The sequence below is a fragment of the Ambystoma mexicanum genome, chromosome 1p (assembly GCF_040938575.1).
Source record: "Ambystoma mexicanum isolate Mex_15411 chromosome 1p, UKY_AmexF1_1, whole genome shotgun sequence".
NCBI classification, from domain to species: domain Eukaryota; kingdom Metazoa; phylum Chordata; class Amphibia; order Caudata; family Ambystomatidae; genus Ambystoma; species Ambystoma mexicanum.
In genome coordinates this window covers 1173913496-1173934595 of record NC_090921.1, presented here as the reverse complement: position 1 = coordinate 1173934595, position 21100 = coordinate 1173913496, and the positions used below count along the sequence as shown (strand labels likewise).

At 46.0% G+C, this 21100-nt stretch overlaps 1 protein-coding gene across 2 annotated transcripts in view; it reads left to right on the top strand.

Moving 5' to 3' along the window:
• LOC138451027 (suppressor of tumorigenicity 14 protein homolog) overlaps positions 1-21100 on the top strand; it is a 338794-nt gene that overhangs the window by 263555 nt on the left and 54139 nt on the right. For both annotated transcript variants that reach the window (XM_069604879.1, XM_069604880.1), the window contains exons 13-17: positions 5200-5307; positions 6455-6568; positions 9209-9331; positions 10833-11016; positions 14502-14770. In XM_069604879.1, coding sequence (XP_069460980.1) covers positions 5200-5307; positions 6455-6568; positions 9209-9331; positions 10833-11016; positions 14502-14770 — 798 coding nt within the window. The remainder of the gene's footprint in view (positions 1-5199; positions 5308-6454; positions 6569-9208; positions 9332-10832; positions 11017-14501; positions 14771-21100) is intronic.

Below are 21100 nucleotides of genomic sequence, written 5' to 3'. Positions count from 1 at the left end.
CTGTATAGCAGCATCCACAGTAATTTGCCATTGTGGGTTTAAGACTGTGATTAATGCCTTTGCATTGGTGAACCCCTTGCTGACTGCATACCAAAAGGGGGGAAAAAGGAGACATTACAAGCCCCCTGAATGTGCCTGCTCACTGTCCCCACCTTTTAGAGGCACAGCAAAGCCAGAGTGAAAATAGATGCAGGCAAATATGCACATGTACGTGTGGGTGCCAGACGGCCTGCTGAGCAAGTGAGCTGCATCTGGTACCCTGGCGGCTGCCTGCCACAAACGCCTGAAGTATTCACCCTGCTACAGCAGCAATGTCATATAGGCTGAGTACAGCAGTGTGCTTGCATGACCAGCTCGAGTGCCTCTTGCTGTCCCCTTCTAGGTCTTTGTTATGAATGAAACTGAACAGCCAGCATAGCAGCACCTGCGTGGCTCATACTGTTGCTTGTTGTGAGCTAAGAATGACCAACAGTTCAAAACAAAAAAATAATACAGTTGGCAAAATACCATATCATAATTTAACTCCGACTGAGACAAGTGCAGGTGCTCCGAAATCTGGGCTCAGCCCTGGCAGACACCCCCACAAATTAAGCACCGATTTAGTGGAATGGATTTTTTTTCGTTGAATGTGGGTGCAAGCCAAATGTCTGGCTCGGCTCTATGCACCCTGGAAATTAAGAGCAAGACGTTAAGTGCGGTTTCCTTGCTAGAGCTGGGAGGAGGACAAAAAAAGGCAGTGGGGTGGGGGGGGAATTAGTGGGAAAGAAAAGGCGGTTTGTATGGCAGAGCAAGATGAGGGGAAAAGGACTGAGGTGGACAGATGAGGGAAGAGACCAGGCAAGAGCAGAGACTGAAAAGAAAATGGGGATATTTGGGGAGTTCATGTTTTGAAAATCGAGGTAAAGCAGTTCTTGAAAAGTTAGTTCCCCTCAGTGCAGTGAGTCAATTTGTCTCGGAATGGCACTATGGTCACTTGTCCGCCTCGTGGTGGTGGTGGTGGTGGTGGTGGTGGTGGTGGTGGTGGAGTGAGGGGGACACCACCTAGGGTAAAGAGGATTCCAACAGCACATACACCGTTTGTGCAGTTTTTCTACAGTACATGAGAAAAATGTGGTTGACATTCTCTGTTTGAAACCTCAGTCATGGGGACAGTGGCACAATAAATGTGGACTTGAGTGCTGGCAAACCCGATCATCTCGGACTTCAAAGTGAACAGTCTAATTTCACCTGAAAATGTCGGTCTGGGAATTATGCTATTTGCACTCGTAGACCTAACTGTGGTGGCTCACCCATTATGGCCGGAGGGCTGCCAGACCCCTCCCCTACAATAACCTGTTCTGAATTGACACTAATTGGCAGCCAGTCTGGCTATATTTTCTTGATAAAACCAATATTGAGTGCTCTTACATGGCTATACTGGACTACATTGTTGCAGCCAGTCTGTGACCAGCAGGAGTATCTTATAGTATAATTACGGGCATTATGCATAACGCAAATGAGTATGTTCCTATATGGGATTACTGGCATATATTGGTGCAGCCAGCATTGAACTGTAGGAGCACAGTCAGCATTAAAATATTTTTATTGTGGGAAAAGGTGGCATGAAAATGCTCCTGTGCCCTGTTTTCAGTTGGTTTTGTAGGCAAAGGGAAATCTTTTAAAGGATGCAATTTACAAATTGGCTTTTACCCATTGTTTTCACAAAATGTGTGATACAGTGTGCCATTTTAAAGGTTTATAGTGATAGCATTGAATGCAAAAGCATTGAATAAATGCATTTAAAAAAAAAACATTTTAATAGGGGTCCCTACCCAACCCCCGTTTTTTACCCCTTAACTTAAAACCCATTCTAATAAAAATAAAACATTTACCTTTAAAAAAAAAATCATGTTTTCGATGCTTTTTGCATTCGATGCTTTGTATTCGAGGAAATCACTTGATACCATTTTAACCCATGTATTAACTCGGTTGGTTAGAGCTCCCTCGCTGCGCTCAGTCGCTCCTTCTTATTTGTGGGAAGATGTATGCTCCTCCCATTAAATTCAGCAGCCGCCACTGTCAGCACAAACTGATGGGAATATGTCCCTGGGCTGAGTTCTGTACAGGCGCTTTTCTATCCATCACTCGCTGCCTTTGTTTGAAGTGCATCCCCCTCCACTCTCAATATCCGCCTTTTCTACCTGCATGGAATTAGCAGAGTTAAGCAGGAAAGACCGTTTCAGGCAGCCACGTGCAAAGCTGTGAAGCTTAACGGGCAAAATACACGCCATCCACCGCCCCCGAGTGAAAGACTGTGGGGAAAGTTCGTCCCTTCTAGCCCTGCCCTACAGATTGAGTTTACTGTCGGTGTCTGCACGTGTACGTCTGTTAGGGTAACACGAGCTCGACGGTTAAGCACGTATCGCCAGTGCTTTAAGTGGCACGACAAAATGAGCCAGGGCTCATCAAGGGGGTGGGGCCTAACGGCGGGGGTCCTGCTGGCATGTTAGGCCAAGCCCCCCTGACGAGCCCCGACTCAATGGGCTACTGGCAACCCTGCCAGGCAGCCTTTTGTAGCGATCAGCACCCTCTCCCAGAGGGTGCTGATCTCTGCATTTATATTCTATAGGCTTGCCTGGCAGGGGACAGCGCCTCGCCTATTCAGCCTTAATGGTGGTGCTGCCCCTCGTCAGCTGGGGAGGGGCAGCGTCACCATTATGGCAGAAAGGGTGAGGCCGCTGGAAGCAGAGGCCGTTTTCATGAAGACTGAAACTCCCACGAATGCGCGGGAGCTTCAGAATTTAGAAAACGAGGCCTCTGCTTCCAGTGGCCTCACGTTTTCTCCATAATGGTGGTGCCGGCCCACCGGTATCTCTTGCTTAAAGGGATGCCTCGCAGGTGCGGCGCCACCATTATGGCTGAAAGGCATATTTTTCTGAAGCTTGAAGCTCTCCCACATTCAGGCAATAGAAAAAAAGCCTTCATGTGGTGGCCAGGGCTGCCACGGGAGATTAGTGGGCCCCGGCAGGGCCCCGCCTCAAAACAAGATGTTGGAGCCTGCTGGAGCCCAGCCCCAGCAGGCCCCAGCCCGCTTAAAGCCCTGCGTATTGCTCATATCTGCAGCTGATAGTCCCAGTTAAGGGCAGGCTATTGAGCCTTCAGAATTTGATAATGTGCACCATTAAATTGGTGAGAAGTGTCATGTTCGCTATGTGATATTTCAGTCTGTATAGATCCTGTACAGTGCTGTGTAATAACACTTTAATTTTACTGTATGGGCAATTAAAAGGTGCCCTTATTGTTGTATAGTATAATGATGGGAACTCCAACTTATTTCATTATTTGTAGCTATTTAGTCGATAGCAGGCTGCCCTGTTTACACACCTATTTTCTGAAGGCTCATGTTCCCACCGGTTTCTACATGCGTCTCAACATGAAGAAAGAGGAGTCTTTTCATAAGGAAAAGACCGACTGCAGTTTCAGTGCAGGTGCTGCATCACTGCCCCTCGGCAGGCCAAACTTCCCTTCAACGCTCTATGCCTCTTTCGGGGGGCCTCTGGATCTCCAACTCGGGGAATGTTGGCCTCCCGTGATGGTGCACAATAATATGCCATACTTTATGTAATGTATTTGGAATGCGCGTAGACCAGGCCCGCAGGCATGATAGCGCTGGGGAATTACACAACAAGCAGCAAGAACACAGCCAGGGCGGACCAGGAGGAGTACTTCCCAAAGGTACCTTTTTACCTGACGAATTCCTGTAACTAAGCTTCGGCATTATAAATAATAAACGAGTGCATCAAATGTTTCAGCGCAAGGGCTTGTACTAATTGAGTCAGCTCGCGGATTCTCACAGATCTACCCAAGCTTCGCTGTAATGCATAGATTTGTTTACGAAACAGACTTTCATTTTGTCATTTTTTGTAGGGCAAATGTCTTCATGCCACATGCAGCGTGGTGATCATGAAGGAACGCGTTGTCGTTCTACCAGCACAACAGAATTTGCTCTTCCTGTGTTTTTTGATTGTTTTTACCACCCCCCTAGAAAACCGACTCTTACAGGACACCGGTTTCTACTAATTCTGCATACCTCAGAAGAGCACATCCTCTATCCTATCCCTCCTCCCTGACTAACCCACCCCACCCTCTTTCTTACAGAGGCTGGTGAGCGCCTGGAGACTATACCAGTGGTAACGGTGTGCAGTATAAGACAACTTAACGTAACGTTTTGGGTAACCAGTCATCTAAAGCATGGCTCACTGCAACCTACCTGGCGTGGGAAGGAGTGGGACGCCTCTCCTTCTGAGGAGGAGATGGTCAGCCTGAGGTCTAACACGCTGGCCTTTTATATTGGTTGACAAACCATATGGCTTGGGCGTTGTTTATTTTAACTCCTTTGTATTGTGGATCTACAGAGCTCTCCGGTGGTGGGGGTTAAATATCTATATATCCCATTTGTATAGTCTGTGGCTGCAATCATGAGAAAGCATCTAAATGCCTTTGCTGACAAGGTGGTCTCATGCATCTGTGGTGGTAATCCGCATTCTGTAATTGAAACCAAAGCTGCTTTGTTGGGGGGTGTAGATGCAGCTTACCAAGTTACGCTGTTCCTCGCTATTTCGGCAGACTTTATGCATTGGTCACTAGGGCCAGAGCTAACGTCCAGTTTTGTCAGATCGTGCTCAAGCTAATCTCCGTCAGGAACCTCTTCAAGCTGCCCTTGCCTTCTATTTTTTTTGCAGCTTGGACCCCTGTCTGTGAATAACTGTGGGCTGAAATGGGTGAGGAAGGAGAAGTTACTTGCCACAATAGGTCCATCAATCTTCACTCTTCAGCCACCTGCCTTCATATGATTGTTGCTGTGTCTACATGTTTAAATCCTTGGGTCTCCACTGGGCTAAAGCGGCCGAGTGGTGGGTCTGTGTGGTGATATCTGTGTGTTGGGAAGTGGTGGGGCTGCACCTGCGTTTTAATATTTGTGCCGGGGCATTAACAGAGTTACCATTCTTTGAAAATGAAGGATATGTTACTTTGTAGGACATTAGCAGCATAGAGTGTACTGAAGTCCCTGTGCCTACTAGTTTGGTCAAATTATGCAATGGATGCTATTTTTCTAATACTTTTTGCAATCGTTAAAATTCACCATATGGCTCAGTGATCAATACGTTAATTACAGCAATTTGCCACTCTAACAGTTAACCTTTTACCCCTTTCCCACAGTGTGTGATGATGCCCAGTTCCGCTGTGATAATGGCCTGTGCAAAACAAAGCTGTGGGTCTGTGATCATGTCAATGACTGTGGAGACCACAGCGATGAGCGCGACTGCAGTAAGTGACTGCCACAAGACCTGCAAAGCCGTCCATCTTTTCCCTTTGTGTTGGGGGAACCGAGAACCGCCAGAAGATGGTAGGGGCAGTGCAGGGACTTGGGGCCAGAGACTAACCAATAAAGGGATGGCCGAGTGTGGGGCTGGGTCAAGAAACTGAAAACCATAAATAGGAGAAACAGTGAAAAGTAGCCTCGACACAAACAGCAGGAGGCAGAACCAGGGATTAGACCATCTGTAGGAAATGGCAGTGGGGCGGGAGCAAGACACTATGGAATTTGAAGGAGGGAGTGTGTTGGGCAAATAAGAGGTAAAACATTGGAACGTTCTTTGGGAAAGTATAGAGAGCAATGGTTAAAAAAAAAAAGGAAAGTGAATCCGTTGTATGTTTGGAGGAAGGAATATGGCCATGGTCTGAAACAAATGCCAAATCAGAATCGGAAGTTAAACCTTCTAGAAATATAAAAGAAATACTAAAAGAAGAACGCTGTTGATTGGTGGGTAGAGGGGGTGGGGTGGAGGGAGCAGTAGTAGTGATTAGACGCAGTGACAATCCAAAGGTGCATAGTGATAGGAAGGGGGTAGGTAGGCTGCTAGCATGGAATATATTAAAGCGCCCCATCTCCCCACTACACTAGTACTACCACTTCACAGTAGGGCTGCTATAACCTATGTTGACGAGCCCATCATCCATGTGATGCCAATGAGTAATTGCTTGCTGGGGAAACATTGGTGCCCTTTGGCTCATGATATCCGGCAGGGTTGGCTGGTAAGTGCTAGATGTACTGAGACTGTGGGCAAACTACTCATGTAGAAACGGCCCCCCCTTAGCATCTGTGCATACTGTGGGGGAAGGGGAAGACCAGAGGAACGCCCTGAGTGCCTAGTCCATGAAGCGTGTCTAAATTTGCTTTTTGGGGCGTGGTGGAGGGGCAATTCTTCATTTTGCAGGATGGACATAAGTCTGGCCTTTGTATCCATACATACTTGAATTTCAAGATGACTGCCTTCTTTAGATGATTGGGAGGGGAGCTGTCCCGGTGTGGCACCAGTGGCAATATGAACCTAGACTGTGTGCACATGCAATTGCCTGTGGTTTTGTTGGTTTGTGTGCCGTTCTCTCACTTTCTCCATTCTCTCTGGTACAGGCTGTGACTCGGACCAGTGGAAGTGCACCAGTGGGTCTTGCATCGCCAACGTGAAACGGTGTGATGGTGTCATCGACTGCGATGATCAGAGTGACGAGGTCTCGTGTAGGAATAGTAAGTGCTGGTGTTGGCAATAACTAGTTTTCCTTTCTTCCAGACCCAAGGCTAGCACAGGGGCAGAATACCCGACGCAGGCTTTATGGCCAAAGGGGAGTGGAATAGAATGAGGAGAGAGAGGGTCAGGGACTGGTTTCCCAATGTTAACCTGTGGAGGACGGGCACACTGCGTTGACTTGCACCCCATACTCTGATTTTACAAGATTACTTTGTGGATCGTCTGGAGGTTGCTGGCAACTCTATGGTCAGCTGTTTGTTCCAATGAGAGTTGCAGGCTTGAGGATTCATCTGGTTCAATGGAAAAGTAAGATGCAACTGTTTCTGGAGCAGGAATGCAGAATACACTGATGCAGGCGCCTGGACACTTCACAGGTTGAAGGAAGGCGAGTGCCAGCGACTGTCTCTGCACACAGGCAACGGACGTCCTAGTCACAGTCCCGGTAGCTGCTCCAGGACAGGTTCCCTTAAAAGTGAAAAGGTTACATTTGGGAAGAAGAATACTAGTGGCAGGGCGACCACCAATGTTCTGGACTCTAATGCATAGGGGTGACTCTTCTGGCGATGTAGCCCACGAGACAGTCCAGGGACACTCAAAAGCTCTGAAGGGGTCTATCCTGGAAGGTGTAGAGACTAGTTGGTCCCACTAGTGGAAGAGCTTCAGCTTCACTCAGGTTCTTCGGAGATAAAAGAGGAGCAGGGCTTTATCGGGCTGGCTACTGGAAGAGATGCTGGGCCACTTCAGAAGTGGATTTTCAGCCGGCTGCTCTTCCTTGAGGGATTTTTGGCTCCAACGATTATCTGCAGAAATGGCTGCAGGCATCCTTTATCTGAACTGGAAGCAAGTCCAAGCCCACTTATGGTTAAGAATCTGCACCATTCAAACAGCCAGTAGTTGTCCATTCAGGGACAACGTCTGGTTTCAAATTTGTCCCACACCCAGACTTTCTGGCACCAGGGATGCGGATTGGAACTAGATGGTTCCATCCCACTTCCTGGGTGCCCCACACACAGGCTCACTAATCCACAAAAGCAGTAGCTTTCCTGGGCAAGTGCATGACCTTTCAAAGACTCATGACCTGAGAAGGCAAGAAGAAGGCCAAACTACAATATGGCCAAAGCACAAACGAAAGTCTTGTGTCACGGCCATTTAAGGGCACTAGCCACATTTAGTAGCCATGCACGGTAATCTCTAATGTGCACACCAAAAAGAATACCAAACTGTAAAAATGTAACTTCTGCCACCGGCTTGTCTTAGGCACATATAAAAGTAACCACAAATCCCATTTGTAAAAGGCTACAGTGATACGAAAGTCTCTCCATTGCACTGTAAGGCTGTTGTGTGCAATGATAAGTATGAGAATTAAAAAGGGAAACCTAGTTTCCCAGTACTGATGGTCTGAAGGCCTTGCCAGTCTCCCCATATCAATGAGCAAAAGGCAAGTAAGGTTTTACTTCCCTTGAAAAAGGTCAGGACTGGATCAAAATGGAGCAAAATAGAACGGGCTCCATAGGGAGGAAGTTTGCAAAGAGTCTTTCCTAACAGTTGGCATTCTCTTACAATAGGCAGACTCCGTGTCCAATCCTTCGGGTGACAGTCCATGGGGCTTGATGGATCTCCTTTTTGATTATGCTTTTCAAAATGAGCTAATCTCAAAAACAAATTCTTACTTGGTGAAAGGATGTCCCCTGTGAACCCACCCTTCCTACAGTGACCGGTACTTCATTGATTCCTGCAGGCTGTGAAAATGGTGTCACTGTACACAGCTAATTCCCTTTCCACCTGTGACTACAGTCCTAATGCTGCTAAATAAAATCACTGCAATCCAAAAAGTACATCTTGCAATATTGGTCCCCCACCCCAATATTTCAGTTGTGATTGCTTCCCTGTTGCTCGCAAAAGTCACCCAGCAAGCTGCCCATAAAGGAGCCCCCGCCCCCCCCGCTTGAGATGATGCAGGTCAGAAACAGAACTTTGGCTTCCACAAGGTTTGAGAGCACATCTTATGGGGTGCAGAACTGAACTGGCTGTGCCCACAAGTTCAAGGGAGGTCCACACTACTTTCCTCCCTTGTTCAATGTAGAGCAGATCTTGAGCCATCCGGGAGTTTTCTTAGGCAGCACTATTGCCTGGAATCCCTCGTGGCCTATCCTGCTAGAGTTCCAGTGGTTTACCTCCTTAATGGCTACAGAAAGGCTTGTGATGTACAGAAAAAACTAGGCTGAGTGTGACTTGGCCCACTTATCGGAGGACGTGCAACATTCAAACTCAAGTGGGTAGCCTAATTCTGGATAGTCCTCATCAAGAGTCACCTCACTCTAACTTGCAAGTGGTTTGGACTGGGCACAAAGTCCTAGACACTTCAATCCATATCCAATTGTTTGAACTCATGCCCTTGGATGAGGTTTTGGTTCCTCTTGTGCATCATGAATATTCTGTAAATGGAATATATACAGTAAGACTCTGAAAGGAGGAAGGAACTGAAGTGCAGAATAGGTGAAGGCTGGTTCTAATGTGTTGCCTTTCCATATTAATCTGGTGCACTGATGCAATGTCTGTTCCAAAGTCCTATGCAAAACGTGAGGAAACGAACACCTTTCCACTGTTTAACCCACTTTTCCCCATCTCCTCCTTCTCAGCTACAGAAACTGAGTGCACAGACTTCACATACAAGTGTAAAAATGATCTCTGCGTCAGCCAGCTGAATCCAGAGTGTGATGCGAAAAATGACTGTGCGGATAATTCTGATGAGATGGACTGCAGTGAGTACCCAATGCCCACATCCTAGATTTGATTTGATTTTAGAATTGATTTTAGAATCTGATCAGTTTTATGGGTTTTAAATTTCAACGTGTGCCCCTTGCCCATTTCTGCCCTAACTAGGTTCCCTTCCCTGATTTCAGATTTCTTTTCCTCCTTTATCCCTTACCCTCTCGTCTCCAGACTGTAAAGGGATCAAATGCCAGTTGCCTGCTTGGACTGCCAGTGGCTGTGCTTTCAAGGTTGAATGTGTGGTCTCGTTTTACAAGTCCAGGTGCACGTGTTTTCAACTAATTCTGCTTTCGATTGACCTTCATGACGAAAGATGGTTCTTTTTTACTTTGTCTCTTGACACATTTTCCTCTGCCATCCTTCCTGCCTCTTTGCCACCATCCCGCCTCATCACTGCCAATTCCTTCTGCGGTGCTGCCCCTTGTAGAGTCCAGACCTGACATGGTCTGGTAATTTAGCCACACGGCCCCACTCATTCAGGCCTGCAATGAGGAGGCGGACACAAGCAGAGGAAACACATCTTTATTCCTCTACTTCAAACATCAACTGAACTTCCCAAGTCCCGCCATTCCCCTCCCCGTAGCCCCATGTCCCTCTCCACGTGATGTGGGAGCTGGCTAGTGTAACACCGTCACACCCCTGTCTTTAACATTGCCCCTTTTTTGCCTTCTACCACCCATTGCCCCTAACCGTTTCCATGCCCTTTCTAGCACATTTGCCATTTCTATCCCGCCTCCCATCCTTATTGAGTTTAATTTCCCTAATTGCCCATTTCACACTTTAAAACTTGCCCCGTGGTTTCTTCCTTCTCATGTCTCCGAAAACAATGTTCACCCAAAGTTCTCCATACTGTTGTTTTCCCTGTTCCACTTTCCCTTCTCGTTTTTGTTCCCCATGCTTCTATTCCAGATGTGCCCTTCCTCTGCCCTATTCTATTTTTGCGGACATATTAATTCTCCGACTATCTGACAGAGTGGGTGGCTGGGGACATGAGCAGGCCTGCAGATGAGATGCAGCTAACAAATGTACTCCGTGTTTTCGGACGTTGAGAGCAGAAGGATTATTGCAGTAGATTAAAGGGTCATTCTGATTTCCAGCTAGTATATTTTTAGGCAAGTAATTATATATATTTTAACTTTCAAATAAGTATTCTTGTCATCCAAACTATCTCTGCTGCATGGCAATTCCTTCAGAGATTTATTTTTTAGATCAAGGCAGTTGTCATATCGGACAGGAAATATCTGATGGCCTTTTTGGGAAACAAGTAGCCCACAAACTGGTCTGAACAGCTCACCGGAACAACTGGGGTGATATAAAGGGACCGACATGTATATCTGTTGCTCCTAATTTTTCCTTGAGTATTTGCCTGGTTTCTAGGAAGCTAAGTGGGCAGGTATGCAGTGTATCTGTAGCCTCGGGTGGAGGTTCACTGACTCTTGAAAGACCAGGTGGGCCATCTACTCCATCTGATCCTGTCAACTTCTTTTCTAGACTGCGGGGTCCGGCCATACAAACACAACCGCATTGTGGGCGGGACAGACTCCGACATCGGGGAGTGGCCCTGGCAGGTCAGCCTGCATTTCGGCAGTCAGGGCCATACCTGTGGCGCTTCCATCATCTCAGAGCGCTGGCTGGTGTCTGCTGCCCACTGCTTCCAGGTCAACGGCAAAACCAAGTAAGTGGCCCCGTGGGTGGAGCGGAGTTTGCAAAGCTTGTTCACTCACGTCTGCTTGTTTGGTACCAGGTGAGCAGGAGTAGTGAACATATCACCTGTGTTTGTGCACAAAAGGCTGATGGGGAAACCAATGTGCATGGAAGTTTTAGAAATGGAATTTTTTGAAAAGTACAGATTGACTTTTTTTAGGAATGCTTTTCAGAATCTCTACTTGGGTAGTGCTCTGGGAAGCAACTCTTAATGGACATGCAAGGTTTAAAAATAGTCCGAACGTGCTAGGGCTTGGACTAAAGCTATCAAATTTGGTTTAAGATGCAGCAAAACAGTAGTTGTCAAAATAGATGTTCTTCTTGGGTAAGAATCTAAAAATAGTTGTATTAGTGGTATTAAGTTTCATAACCTATTTAGATGCACACATGCTTGGGTGACATGGCATAATATAACTTGGTACAGAGGGTGGACACTGTGCTAACCTAAAAGCCCTACGGCTACATGTGTCACTTGTAAAAATATGCGTTTTCTTTTGAATGTCTATCCTTTAAATGGGTCAGCCAATCGTTATCAAATAGTTGCATCATTAAGGAGGACTAGTCAAATCGAATCCTGTACTGAAGGTGTGAATTTTCATTTCTGGCTATTGTAGTTCGTGCCTTGGTCTGGGTTTGTAGCTTGTGCTGGTCCTTTGATGGAGTGGATGCAGTGATGAGTCTTGTTCTATTGAGCATCAATCTTTCCATTTTACCTTCCCAGCAGATTATTCCTCCAATAGTCAACTGGTCATGCCAGAGCTTGTCCGTGCACTGCAGCTGCGGCAGGTCCAATGGCCACACAGGCCATTCAGTTACAATGCCGATCCACATTTCACTTCTAATTTTGGCGTACATTTAAGTAGCAATAGGGCTCCCTGTGAACTCATATTTTTTTCAGACCTTTGGATTACCCAGTCCTGCCTACAGCTGGCCCAGGGGTAAGGCACGATCCAATAGGCGCCCATACTCCTATGACTGGCCCATGAGCAGAGAAGGGACACTGCCTGAGTTTGCACTGCCAGCTTCCTAGATTCCGCTGCAACCAAACTATAGGCTGCACTCCTGAATCTTCATTCTGCACCTCTGGCCAGAATTGGTGAGCAATGTTCTCTCGTGCCGCGCTCCCTCATACAGGTAATCCTGGCTCTATGCGCATGCGGTATCCTATTTGGCCCGTCGATGCAAAATGAGGCCTGTTAGCGCACCTTGTGTTACGGTGCTTGTCAATTGCAGGTAGCTGTCCCATCGGTATTTGATAAATGAGTACCTGTAAGTAACCCTGTTGCCTTTCTAAGTCACCCGGCCTACCTTCATGGATCTGGTTTTTGCACATTGTCCGATTGATACTGTCATAGCTATGGCCTTCCAAGTCTCTCCATCCTGCCACTCAACATGCCCATCTGTTGCAGACTGATGGGCGTTCCTGCAGAACAGTTTGGCTTTAGAAGCTCCAAGAATGGTTCTGAATCTGTTTGGCTATGCACACCTGCAGTAGTCGCCTGACCCAAATGGTGATTTTCACAGCTCATTCTTGTGGTGGTGTTGCATGCCATTTTTCAGTTAGTGCAGTGAGACATATTAGCATGCATTGCTTCATATGAAAGTGCTGCTCTGTCTTTATTCTGTACCATTACAGATTCACCAGTAGCGTGGAACACCATCCAGGTAATTTTTTAGCATCTGTGAGATCCTTGTCCAGGTTGCCATCCACAATGTGTAAATGCAACAAATATTGACTGGGTGTATTGGGATGGCGTAGAAAGCAGGACATGATCGACCGTAAAACGCATTGCGGTAGGTGGAATGTAAGAAGGGATAGTTGCCAGGTTTGGTCGGGTAGATGGGCAAGACCACGGAATGTATAGCCGAGAACTGCACAGAATGATGCTTCCTCCTAGCTTTATATTGCATGAAGTGAAGGTTGGGACTGTTTCAGTAAGCACTCCATTGGTACCACGATTCCCTTTTCCACCTTGGGCATCAGTGGATATGCAGGCTTTCTTTGGCGGAGATTTGAGGGATTGACATAAATGAATAGGTTTCGCGTTTTCAAATTAACCCTACTTCCTTTGCATGAGGTGGCCGCGAATACTTTGAGTACCTTTTGACACTAGCGCAGCAAGGTCTTCCCTCGACTCTACCTCCTGGGGGTGTCTAATAGGTTCTGCAATGTAGCTAATAGAATAGGAGCGTTGCCCTGGTGACTAGCCAAGAACTCGCCCTGGTGGTGTACAGTAAATCCCAGATTGAAGCACGTGCTTTCTTCCCTTGATTTTTGCTTTGGCCTCCTGTTCTCAATATTTGTAACTTATGTGGAACCAATGATGTATTTCCAAGCTGGATGAAGCGGTGTATTTTATTTGTATGTAAAGTGACTGACTAAAGCATTAATACAAAACACATACAAATGCCACTGGGGTGTTCCACCAACATGGCCTGAAATGTCATAGTACATGTTGGTATTCGGACTTAAACACCCTTCACATCCACGAAATCCCCACCATTGGCTTATTTGTGTCTGTGCTTTTTATGGACCGGAGAATGGGAGGGGTTCCTAGTCAATTTACTTTGTGTGGAATGTGGTAGGTAAACGTCTTGGGGTGACTGGAGGGCTGTCATGTTTAGAATATTGCTTCTAGTCCTTGAGAGTTTTTTTTTGCGAATTTAAGTTGTTTTACTGTAATGCAACAAACCGTGGCTGAAAAGACCATAGTCCTTTTGACCGAAAATAGGTAATTTATTTCCGATATTTTTGGGCAATTCCATTTTTGATCAGGTCTATAGTATTGACTAGTGGCATTTAGCTGCCTGGTCCTGTATGGTTGTAAGGAGCACCTCTGAGAAAAGGTGTCTACTCTCCTTTGTGTCGGATCTTGAGTAGGGAACTGATGGGCAGGGAAGATGGCCGCAATCGGGATGTGGCGACCTTTAGGTTAGATTGAGACTGCGGTTCCATAGTGAGGGTAAGGTGGAGCCTCTTGTGCCTTTTCTAGGTAACTGCTTCACTGCCACTTTGACCTTTGCAAAGATGTTCCCGTCGCCCCCCAATCCCCTCCCCAATCCCTTTTTAGGTACATCTTTAACAGTAGAGGCTGCAGGAATGTGCTTGTTGCAAGCATCCTATTTCAGAACAGAAGGGAATGTCATGAACCGGTTTCACACCAGGACCACTTCTAAAAGGCATCTTGTACCACACAAAGCGAGCATTGCCCAGCTCATGGAAGTTGGTTCCTGTAAAATTGTTATCAATCTCGTATGTGCTGCTTCTAGTGCCAAAAAGGTGTACAACTTCTTCAAGACGATGTGAGTGAAATAAATTGTGACATAGAAAAGGATGGTTAAGACAGCCTGCTTTAATTTGAGGGGTATTTTAACACACAGCTCGATGCACAAAGACTCATTTTTGTTTTCTCCAATAGCCCTTTCACCATTGTCCTTCTGTTTTGTCCCTTACAGCTATGCCAATGCCGGCAGTTGGACGGTGTACAGTGGCTTGCGCGTCCAAGGTGTCTTGACTGGTGTCCAGACAAGAGCTGTGAAGACCATAATCACACACCGCCAGTTCAGCGAGGTCACCTTTGATTATGACGTTGCCGTGCTTGAGCTGAGAGAGACGCTGGTATTCACGGACACAATTGCGCCCATCTGCCTGCCAGCCCCCACTCATGTTTTCCCCACTGGCATGTCCTGCTATGTCACAGGCTGGGGGCTCCTTTCGGAGAATGGTGAGTCCTGGTATGGCATGCCTCCCATTGGCACTGTTCTGTGCATTCTTCGGTTTCTTTGCCACTCCTCTCCTTCTTGCTTGTGTCTCTGCAGCCAATTTGCAGAATCCCTCCCACAGTCAGTTTCTGCTGAGATTTCCCCAATGCCTCCCTTTCAGCGTCTACTGCTGGCCCTTTCTCCACATCCATTGCTCATCTCAACGTTTGGATCAGAAGATGAGACTTCATTTCAGATGGACATTGGTTTCATGAATCTCCTTTAAAATCATGAGTCTGAACACAAATCGGCTATTAAAGCTAGTCCACCTATTTCATACAGTCACTATCACAGGAACAGGTGTGATTTGCACGCCTAATATATATATATATATATATATATATATATATATATATATATATATATATATATATATAGCATGCATTGTTTGGAAGTGTTAACTAAAATACAAGGATTACTTGTGCTCAATTTGGTTAGCCAACATGTCTGAGCATAGAAACTAGATAACATGAAAGCACAGCATTCCGCCTATAAAGGTAAATACTCAATCTTAAAGTGCGATATGATGCAAAGTAAAGGAGAACACTCTATTAGGCACAATTGCTAATTTGGCAATATCACTGTTCAGAGATCCATCACAGGAAAAGAAAACAAACCGGAGCGGCGTGAACATGACGTTCGAGGCATGACAGTCCCTGGAACACAATACCTGTGAAAATAAATGAGACAAGAAAACACGTGAATACTGAGCACCAATACCATCAAGGTGACGAAACCAGGGCCCCAGGGAGAAAGAGCACAGAGACCGACCGATTCTCTACTACAGTAGACAACGGATGGCGGGAGCTGATATGCAGATGAGATGTCCCATCTAAATGTACCACGCCGGATCCAGACAAAGCAATTGAAGGACAGAGAACAGTCACTACTGTCTTTTTATGAATGTATAGAGTGCCCTAAATAAGCATAATCTATAGTCCTGAAGAAAGCAGCAAACTATATTCCCCCGCTGAAACCGGTTGACAAATACAGGTTCAGGGTGATGACCTGACCCACTTGACTCAGAATCAATATATGAGCTTTGTAGAAATGATCTATTGTTTTTATAAACACAGCAGGAATGGGACCAAGGAATATTGGAACACAGATCGCTGTGATTTTAGTAGAAGTCACACCAAGGGGTAGCAGCATGAATAAAGGAATTCTTTGACTCCCACACGGCGTGCACCTTTTTTAGAAAGTGTAGGAAAGTAGTGAGCCAGGATAGGGAGAGCTCAGTTTTGGCTGTTCCTTCGACCCAACCAGGAACGGATTCCTTTCCACCTTAGGGACATGAAGTCAGAGCTAAGGACTTAAGCCATAGGTATAACTTGTTTTATTAAAATAGATTCTGCTCGTGATGTGTTGAAATGTATGGGGAGGAGACAGAATCCAGATACCCACAAAAATCCATTTGTATTGACCAGAGATCCATCAACCCTGGGTTTATTTTCTCGTTTTTTTTCCCCCTCTCGTCCCCTCCTCAATTACATTTTAATTTCCACCTAGCCTTTCCTCCACACCTCTTTGCTGGTTTCCCGCCACTCTTCCACTTGGCATTTACCCACACCAATTTCTCAAAACCCCTCCTTGTCTCAGTCAAGGGACTTTGTCTCCTACACCACGGGTCCGTAACTTGTGGATCTCCTGATATTTTGGATTATGCCTCACGTGACTCCCCCTCCCGCCGTTGACTATGCAAGCTACAGCGGATTGTAGCTGTAGTACAAAACCGCTGGACAGCCAAAGGCTGCAGACCCCTGCCCTACAACAAGCATTCATTTGCCACCTCTTTAGACCTTCTGCTGCGCTGGGCTCAGCTTCTTCCTGGTTTCTTTCCTACATTTTGCCTCTACTATTCCTTGCCTCTTATTCTTCCTCATCCCTTCATGGCTTCCGTCCCTCTGATTCTCAAGACCATTTTCCTAATCTTGCTCTCCCAAGATACCCACTGTTTCCTTGCCTGCTGGTCCATTCATTTATTAATCGGTTTGCTCTGTGCTAAAGTAAGGTACTAGACTCTTGGCCGAGGTACTAGAGCACTGTGTAACAAGCAGTCTACCTTAATGCTCAGTTCTAGCCACTGAAAGGATTGACCAGCCTTTTCAGGGAAGAGGATGCAGCCTGGGATACCCTGGACTTAGTACCAAAATATGCAGTGAAAGCGCATACGTCTGCTCTTGAAACGCCACACATTCTTGCTAACCTTGAATTAACAGCCTGTGATGGCAGGTGTACTGGGGATCAACCGGCCAGACCCACATTAGTAAACATGGATTATATTCTTATTGGGTCATTAAGACTGGTCGCTGGTCAAAGGGATGCGTGTTGATGCACAAGGAGATGGCGACAGTCAGCCCTTATGCGCAAGATTTGGCACTAGTGAGAAGATGCTAACATTACCATACAGGGCAATGTGCCCCGGGGAATAACATGGGCGGATATTCTAGAGGGTGACATTGAACCTACTATCTTAATATGCCATATTGCCCCTTCTTATATCATTACTAGCAAATAGTTTGCATTGTACCGACATTGTCGCACTACAATGACCCATTTTCTTCAGGGAATGTGCCTTATGTAACTAAACCAAATAAGTTGGTGCACTCGAAAGCCATACAACATACAAGCTGGTTTGACCAGGTTTGTCGCCAGGCCAAGACTACACACTTCGCTGAACTGAAGAACCCCATGGGTCCAGACAAATCAATCTTGAGAGCTTTTAGGGCAGCGTACAAGGGTCTTAAAATCTAAAAACAAGTCTGTCGAAAAATATGGCAGGAACTTTTAGCAGCCTTAAGCAAGAAAGAGCTCTACATTTTGGAACAAGGTAGCAGGAGCCACGGCTCGGGGAAAAGAACGCCGTACAGGTTAGTATACCAGAAGAGACATGAAGAACCCACTTAACCAAACTCTACCCCTCTCCCGGTTGTGAATCCCCTATGGAAGTATTAGACTGTGAAGGAGACCCTACAGAGGGGGGGTGCATCAGAATAGAAAATTGCTTTGAAAGAAGGTTAAGGATGCAATTGAGCTCCAGAAATGGGGGATGGCTCCAGGACCCGATATGGTGCCTGTAGCAATTTTGAAGACTCAATTAGTCCTTCGGGGCCCAGTCTTTTCCTTTTCAATAGAGCAGCCAAACTGGGGGAGGAGGGGGGAGGGCCTAGCTCCTGGATACAGGCAACCATTGTCCCACTATACAACGAAGGAGGAAAAGACAATCTGGCCAACAGGCCTTTATCCTTATTGGATGCGTTGCTAAAATCTATGTGCACATTCCATTGTTTCACTTAGCTTATTGGGCCAGGGAAATTGGTTGGTCGCCTTAAGGTCAGCTTTCATCCTGACCCGGAGTACAACAGACCAGCCATTCAGATTGTTTTCATTACACCAGAAATGTCCTGTTGGAGAAGATGACTTTCTACACTGCCTTTATTGACCTAAAGGCAGCATTTCATGGGTCCCGAGAAACAAGCTGTGTAAATTGTCGAACTGAAAATGCATACTAGACTCTTGCAAGCTATCATTGGTCTTTATTCCAAAAAGAGTCTCATGGAACTCAGCTGGGGATACTACTGCCTCTAACCTCGGCCTTGGAGTGAGACAAGGCTGTGTACTGGCCCCCACTCTTTTTTTTTTTTTTTTTTTTTTTTCCCATTTATGTTAATAAGTTAATAGTCTGGTTGAGAAAATGCAGACCGACGCGCCAAACCGGGACACTGTAACCTCCCCTTTTTGCTGACAAAATAACATTAACAAACTCCAAATAATTCAAAATAACTCACTCAGGGCAGCACTGTACATACCAAAAACGTGAGCACATCTCTGCTGCAAGATCAAGAGCCCACTGGCATCCCGTCTGTGAACGCATCCTATTCAAGACCTTGGCCATCATGCAAAAATGCCTGGTCAACACTGCACCCAGATCTGTCTCAAGACCCACTCGGTCACCATATGCAAACCAACTGACCATCCCCAGATTCAGCAGGATGAAATCGGGAGGAAGCAGCTACCCGGTAATCGCTGCAAAAACCTGGAACTCCCTACCTTTTAGCCCCAAGATCTGAGCAAGCCTATTGGACTTTCTGGAAACAACAAAACTTTTTGCACCAACTGCAGTATTGCCATGAACTGTTGTCTTCAATGCCCAATGCCTGTCTGTAACCAGCGCCTTAATGTCTCTGGGCTTAGTACGCTAAATAAATAAAGCTATCCACGTGGGCCTGGCGAAGCAAGTGGCAGCATTCCACGATGGGTGTTGGAGAGTGGCCTAAGGATCAAGATCGACAAACCTAAGTTGATGGCACTACATCCCGGACTCAAAAAACAACCCAGATCACATATTCCCATTGAGGGTCACTCTATCGAGCAAGTTGATAGATTTGAGTATTTATGGACGAGATTCACAAGCAATGGTAGTTGGTCTGCCCAAATGGAATAATTGCCACACATGCACAGGAACGGCGCCCTGTCTCCAGTGCAACATACGACGTGCATTCTAGGTCCACAGCAGTTTATGGCAGTGAAATGTGGGGATTTGTTAAACCCGCAAGATTGTAGGTAGTGGGAAATAGATTCCTGAAAAGAGAACCCTTCTTCCGGTTATCACAGCAAACATGACCGTACAGATGGTTGGATCAAATGAACATCTCGGATGTAAGAGTTCATCGGCAAATATTGTATTGGGCGCACCTCTGGACCCCTCCACATTTGGAAAACTAGGGGCAACAACGGACCTCCTTTCTCAGACTGGTGGGACGGACATTCCTTTGTGTAGGCATATGAAAACTGAATTGGATTCCATGGAGCTTTCGCTTCTGTAGACTAACCGCGTTATTAGATGGTCGTACAATGAAGTTAGTTCAAGCAGCATTCACAAGCTGAGGGCCAAGATGGAAGCCTATTTTAGATCCTCGACGCAAGCTTTCGCACATCCATATTGGAAACCGGTCTTTGGACAAGTCTTATCTGCATGTTATTCCATCCTTTGCACGCTCTTTATACCGGAGACGGATTCAGCACTCTACCCCTTGGCATTTGTTATATACCTGGCACATGATGGCTCAGAGCAATGCCCAGTTTGTACAGCAGAGCCAGTGGTTGAAGTGGGCGGGAGCAGTTGGGAGTGGTGCTCCTCTTTTATTTTTTTACTTTTACTGTTCCTATACTTCCTTTTTTTAAAAAAAAAAAAAATAAAAAAGGAACTGTTCTGGAATGGTTTTGTATTAAAATAAGTGTAGAAGGAAGTTGAAACGTGCAGCTCAGTGCGCTGCACTGAGCATTCCCTTAAACAGCAGGTGTGTGTGTTGCATTGTGCGTGGTGATGGGGTTTGTGGAGAAAGGGGGCAGACCAGCAGGGAACATAGTTCTGCTACTTCTTTTTTTTCACTTTGACCACTGAGCAGGAAACCATACACCATTTGTATGCCCACATTATATCGGGAGGGGGAATGGGGGCGGGGGAGTCGGTGTGCATTGGAATGTCCTGATATCCATCTTGTTGAAGCATATTAGATATTTACCTGATGCATTTATTCCCTCTAAAATGACCTTTGATGAATTGTCCGGGTTTGCCTTCTGCAAATTTATTCATTGTGCTTGGTTGCTAAGAAGGGTCCAGGTCCTGGCACTTAAAAAACAAGAAGTGTATTGTATGACGCAAACCAGTCATGTTGTCTCATACCCTACACTGTAACCGCCCTGGGGTGGTCTCCTGGTGGTCACGTGGCTCTGGAAGAAAGAGGGTGGTGTGGGTTACTGAGAGTAGAATGACAGGATAGGTCCAGAACCAGGAAGTACCATCTGTCACTAGCATAATACAGCGTGCCAGGACAAGTTTTAGTCATATGCACTTGCACAATTGTATCCAATGCTTTATGCACTTTATATGGCACAATTTCCACTGTGATTTTCTTTTTTCTTTTTTTGGGGAGAGGGCGGATGTTCGAGCAATTTTTTTACTGTTTGAAACATTGCATTGTATTTTTATCTTGTATTTTCTGGATTATTTGATGAGGATGATGCGGCTTCAGTTAGGACGAATAATAAAATGTGAAGTAGAACATTTTTGATACAAATTGATCACACCCGCATTTTTAGCTGGTTATTTTTGTATTTTGAGTAGCAACAAAAATGTCATTTCAGACGCTTCTTGATGCTAAGCATGGTGACTCATAACCATTTTGGTATGGAGGAATAGGGCATAATTATGTTTGTGGTGTACCAGCCTGGTGCCAAGGTGGCTACAAGGGGGTAAGCAAGGTTGGATGCTTGGAAGGTGCGATTGCCAT